The sequence below is a fragment of the Aspergillus saccharolyticus genome, assembly GCF_003184585.1.
Source record: "Aspergillus saccharolyticus JOP 1030-1 unplaced genomic scaffold BP01scaffold_42, whole genome shotgun sequence".
Taxonomy (NCBI): domain Eukaryota; kingdom Fungi; phylum Ascomycota; class Eurotiomycetes; order Eurotiales; family Aspergillaceae; genus Aspergillus; species Aspergillus saccharolyticus.
Window position 1 is genome coordinate 7732 of NW_020290652.1, and position 21756 is coordinate 29487.

The window sequence follows — 21756 nt, forward strand, 5'->3', positions numbered from 1 at the left end:
TTAGACTTTAGTTCTAAAATCTTTTTAAAATATATCAGCAGACTTACCATAGTATATATAGAAGGGAGTAATATAACCAGTTAAAGTATCCAATTAAAATACCAAAAATAAAATCTATAGTCTTTTTAGTATGGTCTTTAAACTTCATGGAGGTCAAGGGTGTTGAGGATTTTGAGGATTTTGATGAGGGCCGGCGCGGCTGCTGGTTCGGTGTACGATTACATTAGAGGATGGGCTCAACGGCTCGACCGCCTTCGGATCGGCGGCATTTTAATTGCGCGCTGCCGACGCATCTTGAGTGTTATTTACAATATGAGCATCGCTGGAAGTCAAGTCAACGCATGTTCGCACAACTAAATTTGTTCTTCATGCATTGAAGCATACATGATCTAATAGCTTCGGAGGCGATTTGACCATCGCTGCTATAGTCTCAAGGTCTCATAATGTTCGTACCGAAAGCTGCACTCGGGCCGACAGCCGCTTTGCGCAACAGCCGGAGACGGCAGCGTACGAATTCGGATGAGACCACGCATCAACCGAATGCAAAGCGCCAGCGCTCTGCTCTACGCCAAGTCGATACCGAAACTCTCAGGAATGGTTATGTGGAGAGTCAACTGGAAAATGTATCTTTGAGCACCGGACATATTGATCTGGTCAATGCCGGGTTCACTGCTACAGATTCTGCGGACACACACAAAGAAATACCTATTAGAGCCGCCAGAAGACCCGCGGTTAATCACGGGGAACTGCGCAAAGCGGTTATTCTTGTTTGTCACTCGCCCACGCTCGTGCGGTAATATATAACTGACCTCTGGTTTCATAGTCACAAACAGACTTCTATAGAGTCGAACAGCTGCCAGCGTTGCCAGATCAGGTCATTGGCTTTCAGTCAGGTCAGTATCGTCGTCTTACTTCCGCGTGGTATCTGTTAATGGACTTGCAGAGCCCTGTAGAGTTGTCTTTGGAAAGAGCCATGGCTTGGCGTTAGCATTGACGCGATCTTATGCAATAATCTGGCGATACTCGCCCGATACTCGATCACAGAATGCGGATGTCATTACTCTGCGCCTACCCGAGTCATGCAAGGGAGCCAACAATACAGCACCTCTTGGACAGCTCTTGTCCACAGCAACGGACGGGTTGCCCGGATTGATTGTTGTAGCACCAAACAGTGGTCATATATTTTATTGGGAGACCATAACGGGCGCCACAGCACTCGGATATACGAGGCAGAAATTGTGTGGCCTTCAGGGAAGCATCAACGGTCTTTTATCTGGCGAACAGGCTACCGAAGTCATCAATTGCGAGCCATCTGGTATTATTATCAGATTCTGTACAGGAAGAGCTGCTCATGTTACTGTGAGAGACCCCCAAGGGAAGCCAGCTGTCACGGCGAGCTTTCTTAGAAATCCTTCTACTGGTGCGAATATAGGGTTTTTGGGGGGGCTAAGGAATGCTTTTGGGGGGGGGTATTGGAGGAGAGACATCGCAGCAATACAAGCAGGTCAATCACACCAGCGGGGACAGAGAGAAGTCGTCATAGCCACTACGAGGGGTTCATTCGAAATATGGGACACGCATTGGAACAACGGAAGTTTGCTCAAGAAGCAGTTCGATGTGAGAAACTTGATGCTGGATACCTTGGGCCATGACTCGCATCATCTTGAAGAAAGCAATATCGAGGTTCTCGATTTCGTATTCGCCGCCATGGAACCCATCACTTACCAATCTCAAGGTAGCGAACCCAGCATGCGGGATGTCTTGGTGGTGGTGGCTACGACAACAGCGAGCTCTCAAGAATTATTCCTTCAACATCTGAGGCTCTCCGAGGAGGCTCAAATACTGTCCAGTACGGCGATCAAGCATCGTGGCTCTATGCCATATCTCCACGCGGCGCGAATCAAGCTACATGTTCCCCACCCTGGTAATATGGGCTTTCTCGTGGTCGGACAGTCCATCATTCTTCTTTCGCTTTCAGATGGAAGAGAGGTCTTGGACGGTATTCCTTTGGACAACATTCGTCAGCGAGGCGCATTTCACGATGTTATCAATTTACGGTCCGGGCGAGAGTACGATATATTAGGCACTGGGTGTGAGCATCGGAACATAGAGAGTGCAGATTCCGCATGTCTTATTATGGTCCGGGGTTTCGGAATTCTTCGAATCAGTGCTTTGGCTAGAGAGAAACAGGAGGCAATATTAAGTGCCGAGACTGACTACATCACTGCAAAGCATAGGATTGAGCAAGCGATCTTTTACGGTACCATCATGGAAAATCCATTGGATCTGACAAGCAAAGATGGTCTTGGTTTCCCCATAGGAGAAATTGAACGGGCTGCCCTCGAGGTGGCCAATGAAGTACTGCGTTCGACCTCGAAGTACATACCAACGACGTCTATATCCGTGGATCAGAGCCTCAAATTGCGGGCAAAGGCCCTTGATGATCTTTCGTTTCTCTTAATGCAACAGCAGAAAGTCCTGGATCGCTCGATCTGGTGGGAATTGCTGTGGGGCGCAGAAAAGATTGCAGCTCAGAGAGCTGTCTGGAAGCTGGAAGAGAGTTGGCGAAAGCAAACCGGAGAAGATCAAACGCCGCTGTTTGACGTACTAGAGTCAATGAGTGAGAGGTTCAAAACTCAACACGACAGTGATAGTGACAAGGTCCGTCACTGGTTCCTCTACGATACATTCCAACTGGAACATATTGTACCCTGGATTTACAAATCGATCAAACCACTAAAGGGCAACAGTATGAAGCAAGGATGGAGGACGATGGAAAGGCTTTTAAGGGCCAGCGAGCTGTCTCTAGCTGTTCTAGAAACCGCATATCGGTATAGAGATGAGCATGCTAGCCGCTACGGAATCACCGATGGCTATCTGGAGGATGGGGTACTAACAGGCAACTACAAGGGTCTCCCAGAATTTTGGACTTCGCGAAGCATGGGGTATGTCGAAACCGTACGCCTCTTAGATCTCGAACTGGACAGCTGCAGAGCCTGGATTCAGCAAAGAACAGGTGCTGCCGATGCACCGGCAAATGACACGCTGAAGAAGATTGCGACAAATGGTGCGAGGCAATTCCATATCCTCGGCCAAATGCACCGAGAGAGGGTCAGCTGGCTTGCTGCTCAGGAAGACCCTAAATTAATCGATGAGGGCATTAGTGTTGAACAAACACATGTCAAGCAACGCAAATGGCAACTTTTCAAGCTCGCGGGGATTGGTCATCTGGACGAGGCTATCAAATTGGCCGAAAATTTCAAGGATATGGAGGCACTGGTCGAGCTGATGATCGAGCTTCAAGACCAGATTAAGAGCCAGAGTGTTCCATCATACTCTCCAATCAGTACGGCTAGGGATCTTGAAAGTGCTTCACATCAACTGAGCAAGAAGATATCCGGTTATTTTGAGAGATTTGGCCAAGTATGGGCCGAGGCATTCTTTTCCCGGCAAATATCCCTAGGCCAGGCAGGAGTCCTTTTTGCAATGAAGAAGTTCCAGCCTCATGTCACCCAATTTTTGCGCAATCACTCGGCATACTCTCGACTATCTTGGATCAATGATGCGGTCGGTGAGAATGACTACGACAAGGTTGCTGAATCCTTGGAGAAGCTAGCCCTTCGACAGGAGTTAGACTTGTGGGGACATCGGGTAGAGTTGTCCTTAGCCAAACTTGCTAAATTAGCAGGATGGGAGCATTCGTCTTCACCCAGCAACTTGAAGGTCCAAAGGCATATCAGGCGCCTAGAAGACCTTGCAGAAATAGACGCCGTGCAGGAAGTGATATTCGCTTCTATTGCACCGACCATACAATGCGCCATCGACCAGAAAGCCGGGGTTGACATGGCTGTTTCAAGCATTGTAGGGAATATCTCGAAAGACAGGCCGTCGCTTGTCGAGATTATGAGGGAGGCTATCACGAAAATAGTGTCCCGGCAAGTGCTGAACGTTGACGAGTTGTTGGATTTGTTGACTCTAGCTAGAATACCTGGGACGGCGGGCAATGATCAGGATGCAATAATAGGAAAGGAGGATTACCTTGCTCTGCGCGTCCTACGCTTGAGTTCTCATGCCCAACAGAATCCGCAGCTCTATGCAGTTTTGGGGAAATTAGTTTGGAAGAGGTGCATGATTAAGGACGACTGGGTTGAAGTTGGAAGAGTTGCCGAGGAAATGGGAAGCGACTCCGAACATCTCCTTCACAGTACAGCACTTGCTCGCACCCTCGACTGGTGTCAGAAGGATAGTAGGTTAACTCTGCGAGTATTCGCTTATGGTTTAATTTGCTAACTTTCCTGCTAGGACTTGCTGAAAACCCATCCTGTTCATCGCTCTACATTCCTCAGACTCCGCAGGATGTCATTCTGAGTGATTCAGAATTGACAATTCTCACGGCTCGTTTTAGCCTGGAGCAGCGAGCCCGCATTCACCATGACCTTGAAAAGGAAAATGAGCTGATGTTACATTACATTGACTGTGGAAAGCTTGATTTCTGGTTCAAGACACTCTTTGAGTCGGTACATACGTCGCAGTCCATGATCTCTTTCTCTTCGGCGGAACACAGTCTAGAATCTGGTTTGCAGTTGCACGAGATGCCCAGCAGCCCAAATCGCAAGGCACAGCTTAACTGGCTTTGAGGCAGTGTTGAGTATGTTTGGCTACTAGATAGTCATGATAACTCCCTCTTTACTAGGAGTGAGCAGTGGAATTGAGTTAGGAGGCTTAATCACATCAGAGTGTCTGGAATTATGTGGCCTCTTCCGGCTCATCATGTGCATCCCCGCCTGCTACTGTAGTCAAACTAGCCTTAAGCAAGCTATGATCATAATACTCTATTCTTTCGTAGTGATGTAGCCTGGGACCTGCTGATAGGCTGTGCAGCTCACCGCCCATGGTATCAGCTGTAGATAGTTTTCCGGAGTTTGATTAATCTCTAGTTAATATCATGGATCTATAGAAGACAATAAATGTGTGATGAAGTTGATTATTGCAGAACTTATAAGATGGTGGGTATGGTGGTTTCAGGCCGTACAGCTGTTCTGCCATTAGCTTTCCGCCTTCGGGCATCCTTTCAATGGAACTGAGTTCCTTCTTCCATCTCCAATATTATCAAGATAGTCAGCCTCCTATTTAAACTATATTATTAAAAATTATTTTATATTGTCACAGTGCAAACTCAGAGCACCTACCCAACCTGCTTGATCCAACTGACCTGTTTGATCTGTTTGATCTATTTGATCTTTTTTGTTATGGGACCAAGGCCCTGATATAGAGCTCAGCTTCAGGCACCAGTTGGTGCCTGAGGCCTCGAACACTATACACTAAACTAGCGCTAGCTTAGTTTGCACACATCTAAAAGAATTTTGTATGAACTGATAAAATAGCTCTTTAGCTATTTCTTCTTATTTAAAGATATATTTTAATTAGTATAATCTATCTATTCTATAATATTAGAAATAGCTTATAAAAAGTCCTAGATAGAGTCTAACTAGATATATATAACTATATACTACTAGTAAAATATTGGTATATTAAGTATTAAATAAGTTTATCTGTATATATAGTTTTCTATATTATTAATAAACTGTAGTATTAATAGTATATTACCATTATTTATATAACGACTTTTTCTAGATAAACTATATACTTATTTATTATATAAAGAATTTTTTTATTAAAATTAATAAAAGCTTTATTCTTTTTAATTTTATTTTTATAGAAGAAGTAATTATAACACTAGTCTAGAAACTCTACTAGTTTAGTTATATTTCTAAGTTTACTAATAGGTATCTAAGTATATTAACTAAAGTATATCTAAGAAGATTTATAAATCTCTACTATTTTATAGCTACTCTAATAGCTATAATACTATTAGTATAGAATTAATTTCTTTTTATCTAGAATATAATTGATTATAAAGATCTCTTATTTATTTATATCTTTAGATTTAAAGATAGTATATATATTATAACTAATAGAATCTAATTACTATATTATACATAGAGTATAAATAAGTAGTTATAAAAGTATAGTAATAGTAATATATACTAATTATTCTATCTAGTATATGAAAGTCTAATATAAAGAATATAATATACTAATAAATGAAATATAATATAAATATAATAGAATACTTAAAGTATTACCTAATAGATAAATAATATAAGAAGTAAAAAGAATAGAAAGAAGAAAAGAAAATAATATAAAATTATTTTATTTATACTTTCTTGTAATAGATCTATCTATATAACTATAACTAAATACTAGTAAATGTATATAGAAAAGATATATAACTTTATTAATATTATCTATTCTATAAGTTCTTTATCTTTTATTACTAGATCTCTACTATTTCTAGTTAGAATATATAAGATTATCTCTAATATCTAAGCTAGATAGCTTATTCTTATAAAAAAGAGTATTATTTATAATAAAATAACTATTATTAGAAGTAAGATTATTAGAATAATATACAATAGTAATTATTAAAGTTATAAGATTATTAATAGTAGATCTATATCTTTTTAATATCTATAAGATATTAATTTCTCTATAGAAGACTACTAATTTCTTGAGGATTAGTCTATTTTATAGATATAGGCTATCTTTGTCTTTACTAGATAAATCCATAGTATTTAGTGGTTGATTCCTTACCTAGTCGACAGGCTTTCTACCCTGACAAGTAGATCCTATCACGGTTCTAGAACTAGATTAAGAAAGACTATTTCGATATATTATAAAGATACAACTAAAGAATTTACTATATCTATAATATATAAAACTAAGAATTTACTATATCTATAATATATAAAACTAAGAATTTAGCTAATTATAGAAATAAGAATTAGAGACTATTTATAAAAAAGATTTAGAAAAGATATAAAATAATTATAATCTTATTAGTACTTTAGAAGATTCTTTAGATTAGAAAAATAATTAATTCTTATATAATATTTCTAAAATACTATAAGGTCTTTCTATCTCTCTTTTAATTGGAGAATATAGAGAAACTACTATTATATAAAAGAAAAAAATATTTACTATAAAATTAAACTTCTGAAATAAGATAAAAAAGAACTAGAGATTCTAAAGAATTCTTTCTATAATAGATTTTAGAAGAAGGTAATAGTTCTATAGTCTAAGCTAACTGAACTACTAAAGAAGAACTTTATATAGGTATTAGCTACTTATTAGTAGTAGTTCTAGTATTATTTATATAGAAGTTAAAAGAAAAATTAAGATTCTATATAAACTACTAGATACTTAATATAATTATAAAAAAGAACTACCATTTACTATCTTTAATTTATAAAATATTAAACTAGATAGATTAAAAAAATAAAATAATTTACTAAACTAAATATATTATCTGTTTTTTATAAAATATATACTATAAGAATTAAGGATAGATAGTAGTCTTTTATATATAATATAAATTATATAACTAGTAATACTCTTTAGATTAATAAATATTCTAAGTATCTTTTAGAAGTATATTAACTAGATATTATATAAATATTTTAATAAGTTCTACTCAATCTATATTAATAATATACTAAGTCTTATAAATAGAGATATTAAAGAATATTATACTTATATATAAAAGATATTATAAAAGCTAAAGAAAATTAACCTATTTCTTAATATTAAGAAGTATAAGTTTAAATAGAAGAAAACTCTTTATCTTAGATTTATTATATAAATAGAAAAAGAAGTCAAGATAATTTAAGAAGATTTAAAATAATTACTTTCTAAGAAAGTTCTAAGTTAATTAAAATAATATAAAGTTTTCTAAAATTTATAAACTTCTATTAAGAATCTAATTTTTAAATTCTTAACTATTATATAATCTCTTATAAATCTAATAAAAAAAGATTAGTTATTTCTTTAGATACTAGAATATAAGATAAGTTTCTAGATATTAAAAAAAAATTTATAACTAAACTAGTTCTCTATTTCTTTTATCTAAAGTATATAATAGTAGTAGAAATAGACCTATCTAATTATAATATAGAAAAAATACTTTTCTAAATAAATAAGAAGAAAAACATATATTTCTATATTTATCTTTTAAAGTAAAATACTTTATTTAAATATAATTATAAGATTTATAGTAAGAAACTACTAGTAATTATATAATATCTAAAAGCTTAAAATACTGAGTTATACTTAGTATTAGAATTTATAAAACTAACCATAAGAATCTAAAGTATTTCTTAATTATATAAATTTATAGAAAAGAATATATAATAGAATCTTATTCTAAATGGATTTGATTTTAAATTAGTCTATTAGAAAGAAATAGAAAATAAATAAGTAGATGTTCTATTATAATAGAAATAAAATATATCTAATAAATAAGATTCTAGAATATTATTCTACATAATTTAGATCTTTAATAGAATATTAGAAAAAGATCTAAAATCTGAGACTAGTCTACTTACTATACCTCTAGTATAGCTATAGGTAATAAAAAAGAGTTAAATAAGAACTCTTTAGAATAGATATTATAGACTAAAATAAAACTACTAGAATTAGAGAATAAATCTAAGAATAGCTAGAATTATACTCTAGTAGTAGATATAGACTACTAAATTCTAGTAAGCTTATATGAAAGGTAATATAGAAATTTCTACTTTAGCTAAAATTAATAATTTTTCTAAGAAAATATTTAATTGTAGAAGCTTAAATATACTTTAAAGAAAGATAATAGATTTCTAACTATAAGCTACTTTACATAGAACTTATTTAAAATAATTATAATTCTTTTATTATAGAATATTCCAACTAAGAATAAATCTATACTTTTCTTAGTAGAGTATACTTCTAGTCTAATATATTCTAAGATATAAGAAGATATAATTATAACTATAATATCTATAATTATATAAAATTATAGAAATTACTAAATTATAAATTATAAAAGTTACTACTAATACTAGACTAATTATAGTAAAAACTAATAATAGATTTTATTACTAATTTATTTAATAGTAAGTTATATATAAATCCTCTTATAATTATAGATAAACTAATAAAAGAAGTAATACTTTATATAATAAAAAAGATTATTATAAAAGCTATAATTAAAATATTACTTAAAATAGTTCTTAAATAATATAGATTACTAAGAATCTTAATATTAGATTAAGATATTTAGTTTACTAGGTAAATATAAAAAAAAATATATAATCTATTAGAGATTAATAAATAGCTATTTATAGTTTACTATTCTTAAATAGATAGAGTAATAGAATATAGAGATAGTATAGTTAAATTCTATCTAAAACCTTATATAGATTATAATCACTAGAACTACTTTTTTTAACTATACTTTTTTTAACTAAACTAGTAATCAATAGTTATATAAGTATAGTTATTAGATTTTTACTATTTTTCTTAAACTATAAATATAAGTTAAGTATAATATACTAAGAGATTATATATAATATAGATCTAAAGATAGTCATATTTAATTCTATTTAATAAGAGAATATAGTTATATAAAAAATATATAAAATTCTAGACTAGACTTAAGATATTATTATCTATATATAATAAACTATAGAAAAGTAGATTAATAAATTCTACTAGACTACTTTCTTATATTAAAAGAGTAATTAAGTATAGCTAAATCTATAGGATATTTAAATAAACTATCTAAATAATAAGCTAGACTACAATAATATAAAGTATACTATTTTGGAAAGAATAGAACTATATACTATATAGCTTAATACTCTCAAAGAAATCTATTTTATTTCTTATATTAATCTATCTTATCTAGTAGTTAATAATATACTACTACTCTTATAGATATAGAAAGATAAATAATTATTATCTATAATAATTTATAGTAAAGAAGAATATGAAATTAAAGAGATTCTTAATAAATAATATATAATAAAAGATTAGAAGAACTAATTTAATACTTAGTTAAATTAAAAGACTATATAGAGTTAATCTAGAAATCAGTCTTAATACTTACTAATACAGAAGCTGCTATAAAATAGTAGCTATAGATCCAGCTAAACTCTAACTAATATTATATAAATAAGAACTAGAAATAAACAAGAAATACTATCTATTAATAATTGTTTCTTTAGTTCTAATTTGACAAATTGAAAAAAAGAGAAAAGAAAAAGAAAAGAGAAATAAGAAGTCTTTTATTTCTTTAAACTAACTAGAGAAAGCTTTACTTAATCTAATAAAGAAAATTAACTATTACTATACTAAATTCTATTATATACTATATCTAGTCTATTAACTCTTTAATAATATTATAAGAAAGAGTAGCAATTACTATAGACTTATATTTAGACTTATCTAGATTATAGTATCTATAATATATACTATAATTCTTAAACTTATATCTAGTATAAGTATCTTTTTATTATCTAAATAGCTATATAATCTATTAAAATCTTATTTAATTATTATATTTATAGTAATATAATATAACTAAACTATAGGATATAATTAGAAGACTATTAATATAGTAAAAGTACTAGTCTTTATCTTAAATTTATAATAAGAAAAGTACTAAATATACTATTAGTCTAGAGTATAATAAAATTAAAGTCTTATTTCTATATATTATTAGTTATATAATAATCTAATACTCTATATTATTAGTATAGAATTATAGATAATTAAGTAGTATATAGAAAAAAAAGTGAATTATAGTTAGAGATAGAGATAGAAGTCGAAGAAGAATCATAATAAATAAAAGCTAGTAGATTATCTAACTAGTTAGATTTACTGAAGACAGAAGCTTCTATTATAAGATTAAGACTCTAATATAGAGCTTAGCTTCAGATACTAGTTAGTACCTGAGATCTTGTATACTACATACTAAACTAGCACTAGCTTAGCATATATATCCAAAGGAATTTCGCCAGAACTGATAAATAGCTCTTCAGCTATTTCTTCTTATTCAAAGACATATTTTGATCAGCACGATTCATCCGTCCCGTAACAGTATATCGTCTCCCGCGATATTCTGCCGTTCGTATGGCTCGCCGCCATACACGCTGCCTTTGTGTATTCTTAGTCATACTAACTTGCCGTCTTGTTTCTTCTTTATAATTGTTATAATTAATATAATAATAATTATTCTTCTTTATATTCTATATATAGTAGTATATCTGGTTATTCAGAATATTATATATGTTTCTAAGAACTATACCAGTTGAATTATTATATCTAACTTTCTATATGTTGTTTTTTCTATCTTATTATATGTCATGGAGAACGATTCATGGATGAGTATGTCATTGATTAGTTGGTTGAAGACGGAAGACACCAGTATTGGTGAGGACGAAGTTCTGCCGCTAGAGCGGCCAGGAAGGCGACAAGACAAACAAACAGCAGAATTTTATGACAGTAATATTAGTAATATTTATTATAGATATCAGTCTTCAAGACTAACATCCTTGGAAGCTATATATATAAATAAATTAATGTAGTTGAGAAGTTAGAATATTATAATCTATAAGAAAAAAATATAAGAATATAAGAATACAAGACTATAATAATATAACATATAAGATTAATAATGATAATAGCCTATATATAATTATCTAAGATATATAATAATTCTTACATTCTTCGATTAAATTATCTATAGTAATATTAGCAATATAAATCTATACATTATCTTTAGAGCCATATTTAAGCTAATAGATAAGATATTATAGTACTAGAGTATAATATTAACTATGATAGATAGTATATTTATTAAGAATCTTAGATACTTTCTAGTAATTCTTATTAGAAAAGTACTTATTAATAATATGGATAACTTAGTAAGAATATAATTATATATATTATTACTAATAGAGATAGATCTAAGCTAAGTAATAGAGATAATAGAATAAATATACTATAAATTAGAAAGATAAAGATAATAAGTATAATAACTAACTACTTTAATCACAGAGAAAGAACTAGTATATTACTATAATAATGTCTTTAAAACTAGATAGTTAATATTCTAGTTAGAAGAGTAGAGAATAGTATCTACTAATTTAGATAGTTTAGATATTCTAATAATAGTATAGTATAGTATACTATATCTTTATCTAGTTAGTAGATATATTAGCTTCTTAATATATTATAGAATATTATAATCTAATAACTAAGTTTAATGAATTATAGTTATTTCTATATAAGAAAGATAGTTAAATCCTATCTTCTCTATCTAGTAGTAAGAAATAGAAGACAGAGGAGTAGATAAAGATAGAGATAGTTATGCTACCATCCTGTATTTAAGATCTCGTGTAGCAGGAAGAATAATAAAATAATAACTTTGTATGGTTATAATATCTTGACACCTCAGCGTCTAAAAGAGGGCTTCGGGCCCAGTGTATTAACTATAAGTTAGTAGTCTATTTTGAATAATCTTAGATTTCTCTAGATTTATTTTTTAGAGTATAGAAATTATTTCTCTACTATCTCTATCTTTATCTACTCCTCTGTCTTCTATTTCTTACTACTAGATAGAGAAGATAGGATTTAACTATCTTTCTTATATAGAAATAACTATAATTCATTAAACTTAGTTAATAGACTATAATATTCTATAATATATTAAGAAGCTAATATATCTACTAACAAGATAAAGATATAGTATACTATACTATTTATATTATTAGAATATCTAACCTATCTAAATTAGTAGATACTATTCTCTACTCTTCTAACTAGAATATTAACTATCTAGTTCTAAATAAGACTATTAGGAAATTCAGATATCTTACTAAATTTCTACTCTTAGAGTCTATATATATATCTTGACTAATAGAATAACTAATTCTAGAGATTAACTTGGATTAATCTCTTAGATATATAAGACTAAGATCCTAATCTACTAATAGAGTATTATTTAAACCCAAGCATATAAGATCTACAGAAGTAGAAGAATTCTAATTCTAAATATTAGAAGAATTAATCTTCTTCTTTTCTATAGATTCTCTACAGAAGAATTTTAATAAGATATCTAAATATTTAACTCTATAAATACTAAGATAACTAGTTCTAGAAGTATTTATATTATCTATATAAATTCTAAGTACTTTTTTTAAGTTCTAATTCTAATATTTTTATAAAGTCTCTATCTTAAGAATATTATATCTAGAATCTAAATCTATATCTTTAGTATCTTACTATATTAAATAAAGAGCTTTAACTATATCTATTATATAGTCTTATCTAAGACATCTTCTATATAGTATATAATAATTAATATTATTAAGATTTGGAGAAGTATCTTAGTATTTTAATAGAATTAATATTCTATTATTATTAATATCTTCTATATTACTACTCTAAATATTATCTATATTAAGTCTCTAATTATAAGCTATATAATAATTTTAAGTTTATTATTTTACTCTCCATATTATTTTATACTATTACTTATAATTTTATTGCTAGTCTTTCTATATATAATATATTTTATTATTAGTTATGTATTCTAATAGATAAATTTACTAAAGACTAGAATATATTCTAGATAAAGTCAACTAGAAGATACTTAAACAGAAAAAAGTAATTTTTATATATTTATAAGTCTATAATTAGAGTATATCTTATATATAGATTTCTAATTCAGATTAATACTTTATTATTAAGATATCTTATAGTCTATTTAAAAGTTAAAGTATTAATAAATATTTAGTACTATATATTATTTTTAGATATATAGTAGCTTAGAGTATATAATCTAGTCTCTAGAACTCATACTATTATTTATTTTTCTCTACTCTTTTTTAAATTACTTAAGAGTATTATTAATAACTATTATATATATATATATATATTTTTATAATAATAATTATCTCTAATTTAAGACTATATTAGCTTTCTAGAGAATATTTTAGACAATATTAAGCTATTATATAACTATAAGAATTAGAAACCCTGTTAAAAAGCAATAGATCGATAGAGAATAGAGTTATATATAATCTTCTACTCTTTCTGATCAATAATTCAATGGTGGCGTGCTGTTTGTTGTAGCTGGCGCGGTTTTGCGCAGTGATGGGCGGCCAATATTCGCTAACTATTTATCTTTTTATTATTTCTATATTCTTATTAGTTCTATTCTATATCTAGTTATATTCTATATTATCTTTATGTATTCCTATCTGTATATATATAGTATTGAAAGAATTAGTATATCTTTCTTTAGTAAGAGCAACTGTGACCACCACCTCCATGGCTTGATATATAGAGGCCTCCGTTCCTTCCTATATCGCCTGGATCGATGCTGTGGGATATAAACTTCCGGCCTCCCAGGCCCTCCGTAGAATGAACAATTTCCTCATGATCAATTCTCGCATACAGCGATTAATCACAATAACTTATCTATAGACTAATAGTTAATCTAAGTATATAATCTAAACTATGGAAATAATAACATATTATAGAATAATTTAAAATATTTGAAATTAGATATCTATACTTTATAGTATTATTACTACTATTAATTTAATTCTATCTATAATTATTAGTTAATTATCTTATTATCTTATATATTATATATCTTTAAGATATCTATAGTTTTTTATTAAGAACTTACTATATTATACTAAGTATCTTAATATCTCTCTTATTATTTAGAGGACTAGTTTATCTTTATATCTAGGGAGAAATAACTAATATTATTAGATTTTAAAGCTTAGATATATTAGATTATTTATCAATTATTATTATTAGTATTTTTATCTTTATAGTTATAGTATTATTATTCTTTATATTTATTTCTTATATACTCTTTCTAATTATATTAGTTATAATCTTATTTAAAGTTATTAAGATATTAATTTATATTTCTTAATTCTACTATAATTTTAGTAAACTAGAATTAAGTTATATTATTATATTTATTATCTATTAGACTATATAAAGAACTTTACTTAGCTTCTATTATTATTATAATATTTAAACTATTCTATAAGTAAGATTCCATAGATTCTATAGACTTTTTAATTAGTATAGATAGATTAAAAGATATAAATAAGTTAAGTAAGAAAGAAATAGAAGAAAAGAATATAATAAAATCTAGTAAATGATAAAGAAAGAAAAATAGCTTCTTTAATTATCTATTACTATTAGAGTATATAGAGAATAGGTATTTATTAAATAAAAAAGAAGATAGTAGAATTACTTTTAGAATAGAGAAAAATACTCTAGGAATTAGTTTTAAAATAGAGAAAAATATTTTAGATAGAAATACTATAGATACTAAAGATATAAACTTAGAAGAATATATTACATATTTTAAGAATATTAATCTTTTTATTAACTAAATTAGAGATATAATTTAAGTATACTAAGAACTAATAGTATATATAAATATTAATAATTATCTTTAGGATATAGTTCTTAATTAGTATCTTATACTTAGTAAGTATAAGAAAGATATATATATATATATATCTTTATAAAATAGAATACTTAGAGATCTCCATAACGTAATCGGACACCGAACTGCTGAGACACCGAACCGCGGCAACGCCCCTCCGTGTCTTGCACGTCTTGCAACCTCAATATCTTGAAGCCTAAGAACATATTTATATTTTTTAAATCCTCTAATTCTTGATATTTCTTCTTGCAGATAATATTATAGATAAAAATAAATATTTAAATCTTGCTATTAAGATCTTTTAAAGTAGAGAATATTTTATAAAGATTATCTTTGCTAATACTTTTAATATTAAGAAAAGTATTCTTAGAGATTATCTAAAAGATGTTAAATTATATATTTATAAAGATACTAATAGTAGGAAGCTATCTATAATTAAAGAAAATATATTAAAGTAGTGGCTTCTTAATATAGTATACTATAGATTATCTCTTAAGATCTATAATACTTGATTCTCGGCTGAATTACTTTACTAAGTAAAATTAAAGCTAAACTAATATAGTTATATATTAGAATACTAGATTTCTTGCTTTATTCAATACTATTCGAATTTAAAGTCTAAATTTATATTAAAATATAATTATTTATATACTAAATATAAGGATTCTTAACTTATTTAGAAGTAGTTTAATCTTATCTATAATATAGTCTAAAAATATAGGATTTGTAAGAAGGATATATAAAATATAGATAAAACTAGATTCTAGATAGGAATAGCTTCAACTGTATGTATAATCTATAGCTTAGAAATAAGAAACTTATGTATAAAGTCTATATAGTCTAGAAATTATAAATAGATAACTTTAATTATTATAATTTTAGCTTTAGGAACTATACTACCTCTATAAATTATTTTTACTATATAGAATTACTAATTAATATAGTATAATATCTGTCTAAGATTTTATTATCTTAGTATTAGTAAAAATAACTAGACTACTAATAATCTTGATTTTAATTGGCTTTAGAATATATTTAACTGATATATAGTATTAAAATCTATTAGTAATTACTATTTATTAATTCTTAATAATTATAGAAGCTATATAATATAGTAGTTTAATTAGTTCTATATATCTTAAAAGATTATTTTTTTATATATATCTACTTACTTGTCTTATAAACTGCAACTACTTGATATTACTTATTTTAGGCTATTAAAGAAGTTATATGATTAGTATATTTATAAAGCTATTTAATATAGAGATAAATTTATAAATAAGATAGATTTCTTATAATTCTATAGTAATATATATACTAAAGTCTTTATAAGTATTAATATTCTTAGTAGATTTTATACTTCAGGTCTTGTTTCTTTAAATTCTTTAAAGATACTTATAATACTATAGATTTAGCTAAAAATACTAACTCTACTAATATCCTTATATTCTAATTAGTCTTTTTATCTTGGAAAAACATCTATAAATCTATATAAGCTAGAAAAATAGTAATAAGAACTCTAAGAACTTATAGATTAAGATCTAATATTAATAGTTTCCTATGAAGTAATTAAGAAAGTAATAAAAGCTATAGAATAGTTTATATAAAATATAGTTCTACTTTAATACTAAGTTAGATAGTTTTAGTATACTTAGATATATAAGAAAGAGAAGAAAAAGACCTTATATTACTTTATATAGAATAGAGATACTTTAATAGACTAAGAAGACTTTAATATAGTCTAGGTATATGAGATTAAGACCTCAACACTAAGACTACCTAAGGTGCGCCGGCCGGCCCGTTGCAGTATATATAGAAGGGAGGGATATAATTGGTTGAAATGTTAAGAAAATACTAAGAATTAATATATATAGTATTTTTTAGTGGTTCTAAATAGCTTTATGAAGCAGCCAGCGAGGTAGGAAGCAAGGCGGCGGAAGACCGCCGCGGTTCGGTGTCTCAGCGGTTCGGTGTCCGATTACGTTATTTACTTTAAGTTTAATATAACTTAAGCTCTTGTCTATCTATAAGTAATTAGTAACTATAGATAGATAGATATATACTAAGATAAGTTAATCTAGATATTTATTTAAGATATTATATATAACTATAAAGTATTCTATATTAATAATATCTATAATTTAACTAATATTAATATAGATATACCTTTATTCTAATCTTACTACTAATATTAATTTATTTATATAAATTATAATAATAGTTAAATTCCTCAGATATCTAGATAATAAGATATTATTATAGTAAAGATAGTTAGATAATAGATAGAAAATCTAGTAGAGATATTAATATAGACCTAATTATTATATAAACAACTATTAAGAAGAATATTCTTACTAGAAATACTATATTAATATATACTAAGATTATTTTAATAATAACTACTAAGATTATAATAATTCTTAGAAATATTAAAAAACTAATATAATAGAAACTACTATAATAATTATTCTTTGAGAAGCTTCTATATATTTTTGTATAGTTATAATTAGTGTAATAATCTTAACTATAGAAAGTCTTGATTTACTAATATAAATCTAAATACTAATTACTTAAATAATAATAAATATCTCTTTTAGAATAGATAGAATATACTAAGATAGAGTAAACTATAGTTATAGCTATAATCTCTATATTTTAGATAGTTACTTTTAGCTAATTATTCTTAGAATAAGATAAAGAATACAAATATTAATTTTAGAGATAATAAATAGTTCTAGAACTATATTAGTAAACTATAGTAAGTCTATTAAGTATCTATCTTAGATAATTATTATTTATAGTACTAATTATATATTACTATAACTAATTCTATTATATCTAATAATCTTAATAATATCTATTATAGTTATAATAAAGAATATAATTATTATAAGAATTAGACTAGTATATATTATAGTAATTATTATAATAATAGTCATAATTATTAGTAGTTTAATTATAATAATAAAAATAATTATATATAGTTTATCTCCTCTTTCTCTAATAATAAATCTAATATATATAAAAGATTAATCTAATTAGATATATAATTAGAAGAATATATTATTTTAAAATTCTCTAATATAGTACTACTAATAAGAAGAGATATTATACTAATATATATTAAATTATCTAATAATATATTTATCTTTATTAGATATAAAAAAAATATTAATATTAATATACTCTATATATAGTATATAGTTATAACTATAGTAGATCTTAATAAGAAGACTAATCTAAGAGTTATATATCTAAATACAGATTATAGCTCTATTCTTATTAGTAAAGTTTTTAATTCAAGTATTAAAGATATCTATATTACTAATATTTAGTTCTAAGTATATTATAAGTAAATATATTATTCTTTATATATATTTCTTAAAGACTATAATAGAATAGAAGAATATTAGTTCTCTAATTAAGCTCTTAGATATTAAATATTAATATAGTTATATTACTAAAAGAATATTTATTATAAATAATCCTAAGTTTAAAGCTGATATACTTATTAGTATAGATATAATTAGTTATAAAAGTATCTTATTTAATCACTACTACTAAAAAACATACCTAGAGGACTATATAAATATATTTATTAATATAAAGATATAAATTAAAAAATAAGTTAATATATTTATCTACTTAGTAAAATATATTATTATATCAGCTTATACTATAATGTATATATTAATCTATATAAAGATAAACTTATCTAAAGATATAGACTATATTTTTAAATCTTTATCTTATAAGAATCTTTTATACTATATATATAATTAATTAATTTAGATTTTACTTTTATTTAGATAATAAACTAAATCTTATATAAGATTATAGTAGTAAGATATACTAGATTTAATATAATTATAGATAATAAATTTATTACTATATATTAAGTTAAAGATTATACAGCTAAGCTAGTATACTATCTAGATAAGTATAATTTTAAATACTTATTATAATATATAGAGAAGCTGAGATATTCTAATCTACTTTAGTTTTAATAGATATTAATATTATTATCTTACTTAATCTCTACTTAAGAATATATATTAAATCTATATTAAAGAATAATTAGTATATATTATAGATCTTTAAAATTATTTATAAGATAATAAGATTATAATTAGTAGAAGACTAATATTATCTAGATATTATAAACTCTAAATTAATAAATAGAGATAAAATAATAAAAAATATTAATACTATAGATAGCTATATAGTAATAGTTATAATAAAGAGAATCTAGATATAGAGTCTACTCTAGATATAAATATTCTAGATAAAAGATTAGAATTATCTAAAGACTATAAACTACTTTATTTTATATCTAAAAATACTACTATATTACTAAGAGATTAAGTTAATTTATAGTAAAGACTCTATAGTATTTAGTTGTCTTATCCATGTAATTAATTAATATAATATATAAATAAAGCTAAATAGATCTAATATTAAGATTACTAATATATTTAAAAATTAATAACTAGAAATATCTATAAAGAAAAATATTAAGTTACTACTAAAGCTATAAATATAGTATATTAGTAAATAAGATAAGCCTTGGACCCTCACTACACTTGGTATATGGAAGGGTGGGCTGCCTCACAGGCTTTCTTATAGGGCTGTTGGCAGGACTATTCCTCACAGGCTTGCTCCTCGCAGGGCTGTTGACAGGGCTGTTTATACGGCTGTTTTATAGACAGCCTCACAGGGCTGTTCACAGGGCTGTTCCTCGTAGGCTTACTAGTAGGGCTGTTAGTAGGACTATTTCTCATAGGCTTGCTTGCAGGGCTGTTGACAGGGCTGTTTCTTATAGACTTTACTAGTAGAGCTGTTAATAGAACTATTTCTTATAGACTTACTTATAGAGTTATTAGTAGAGTTATTTCTTATAGACTTACTAATAGAGCTGTTAGTAGAACTATTTCTTATAGATTTACTTATAGAACTATTAGTAGAGCTATTAGTAGACTTATTAGTAGACTTATTTATAAGTCCATTAGTAGAGCTATTTCTTATAGACTTACTTATAGAACTATTAGCAGGACTATTTCTTATAGACTTACTTATAGGACTGTTAGCAGGGCTGTTTCTTATAGACTTACTTATAGAGCTGTTAGTAGAGCTGTTAGTAGACTTATTAATAGATTTACTTATAGACTTCCTTACAAAGCTATTTATATAACTGTTTATAAGCTATTTATAGGGCTGTTTACAAGCTATTTATAGGACTATTAGTAGGACTATTTCTTATAGGCTTTCTTATAGAACTATTCACAGGGCTATTTATAAGCTATTTATAGAGCTGTTCATAAGCTATTCACAGGGCTGTTTATAGAACTATTAGTAGACTTATTAGTAGACTTTCTTATAGGACTATTTATAGGGCTGTTTCTTATAGACTTACTTATAGAGCTGTTAGTAGGGCTGTTAGTAGGCTTATTAGTAGATTTACTTATAGGCTTTCTTATAGGACTATTTACAGGGCTGTTTACAAGCTATTTAGAGGGTTATTTATAAGCTATTTATAGGGCTATTAGTAGGACTATTTCTTAAAGACTTTCTTATAGAACTATTCACAGGGCTATTTATAAGCTATTTATAAGACTATTTATAAGCTATTTATAGGACTATTAGTAGGGCTGTTTCTTATAGACTTTCTTACAGAGCTATTTATAAACTGTTTATAAGCTATTTATAAGACTATTTATAGGGCTATTAGTAGACTTATTAGTAGGCTTACTTATAGACTTCCTTACAGAACTATTCATAGGGCTATTTACAAGCTATTTACAGGGCTATTCATAGAGCTGTTTATAAGCTATTTAGAGGGCTGTTTATAAGCTATTTATAGAACTATTAGTAGAACTATTTCTTATAGACTTTCTTACAGAGCTACTTCTAGAACTATTTATAAACTATTTATAAGATTATTTATAAATTATTTATAGAACTATTTATAGAGCTATTAGTAGACTTATTAGTAGACTTACTTATAGACTTTCTTATAGAACTATTTATAGAACTGTTTATAAACTATTTATAGAGCTGTTTATAAACTATTTATAGAGCTGTTTATAAACTATTTATAGAGCTGTTTATAAGCTATTTATAGGACTGTTTATAAGCTATTTATAGAACTGTTCACAGGGCTATTTATAGAATAGTTGGCAGAATAGTTAGTAGAATAGTGGCAGGGTGGTTGGTAGAGTGGTTGGCAGAATAATTAATAAAGTAGTTGATAGGATAATTAGCAGAGTGGTTTATAGAATAATTTATATATAGATAAAATATTAAAATTATATAGTTTAAAACTAAAAGTATAGAAATTTTAAGAGAGTAGAATTACTAAGTCAGCTGGATAAAAGTAGAGTGAACTATTT

The 21756-nt window shown here is 27.4% G+C and overlaps 2 protein-coding genes across 2 annotated transcripts; both read left to right on the forward strand.

Moving 5' to 3' along the window:
• Window positions 1–322: 322 nt before the first annotated feature.
• On the forward strand, window positions 323–4754 carry BP01DRAFT_348122 (putative nuclear pore complex subunit Nup133). The gene is made up of 4 exons (XM_025573717.1): window positions 323–767; window positions 824–893; window positions 944–4246; window positions 4303–4754. The coding sequence occupies exons 1-4, from the start codon at window positions 444–446 to the stop codon at window positions 4635–4637; spliced, it is 4032 nt and encodes a 1343-aa protein (XP_025427772.1). The 5' UTR covers window positions 323–443; the 3' UTR covers window positions 4638–4754.
• Window positions 4755–20254: 15500 nt separating this feature from the next.
• BP01DRAFT_406436 (uncharacterized protein) lies at window positions 20255–20602 on the forward strand (the record flags this gene model as incomplete). Its single annotated transcript, XM_025578770.1, has 1 exon — window positions 20255–20602. A coding segment is annotated over one exon (348 nt), but the record flags the coding sequence as incomplete, so codon positions are not given.
• Between the last annotated feature and the right edge of the window lie 1154 nt (window positions 20603–21756).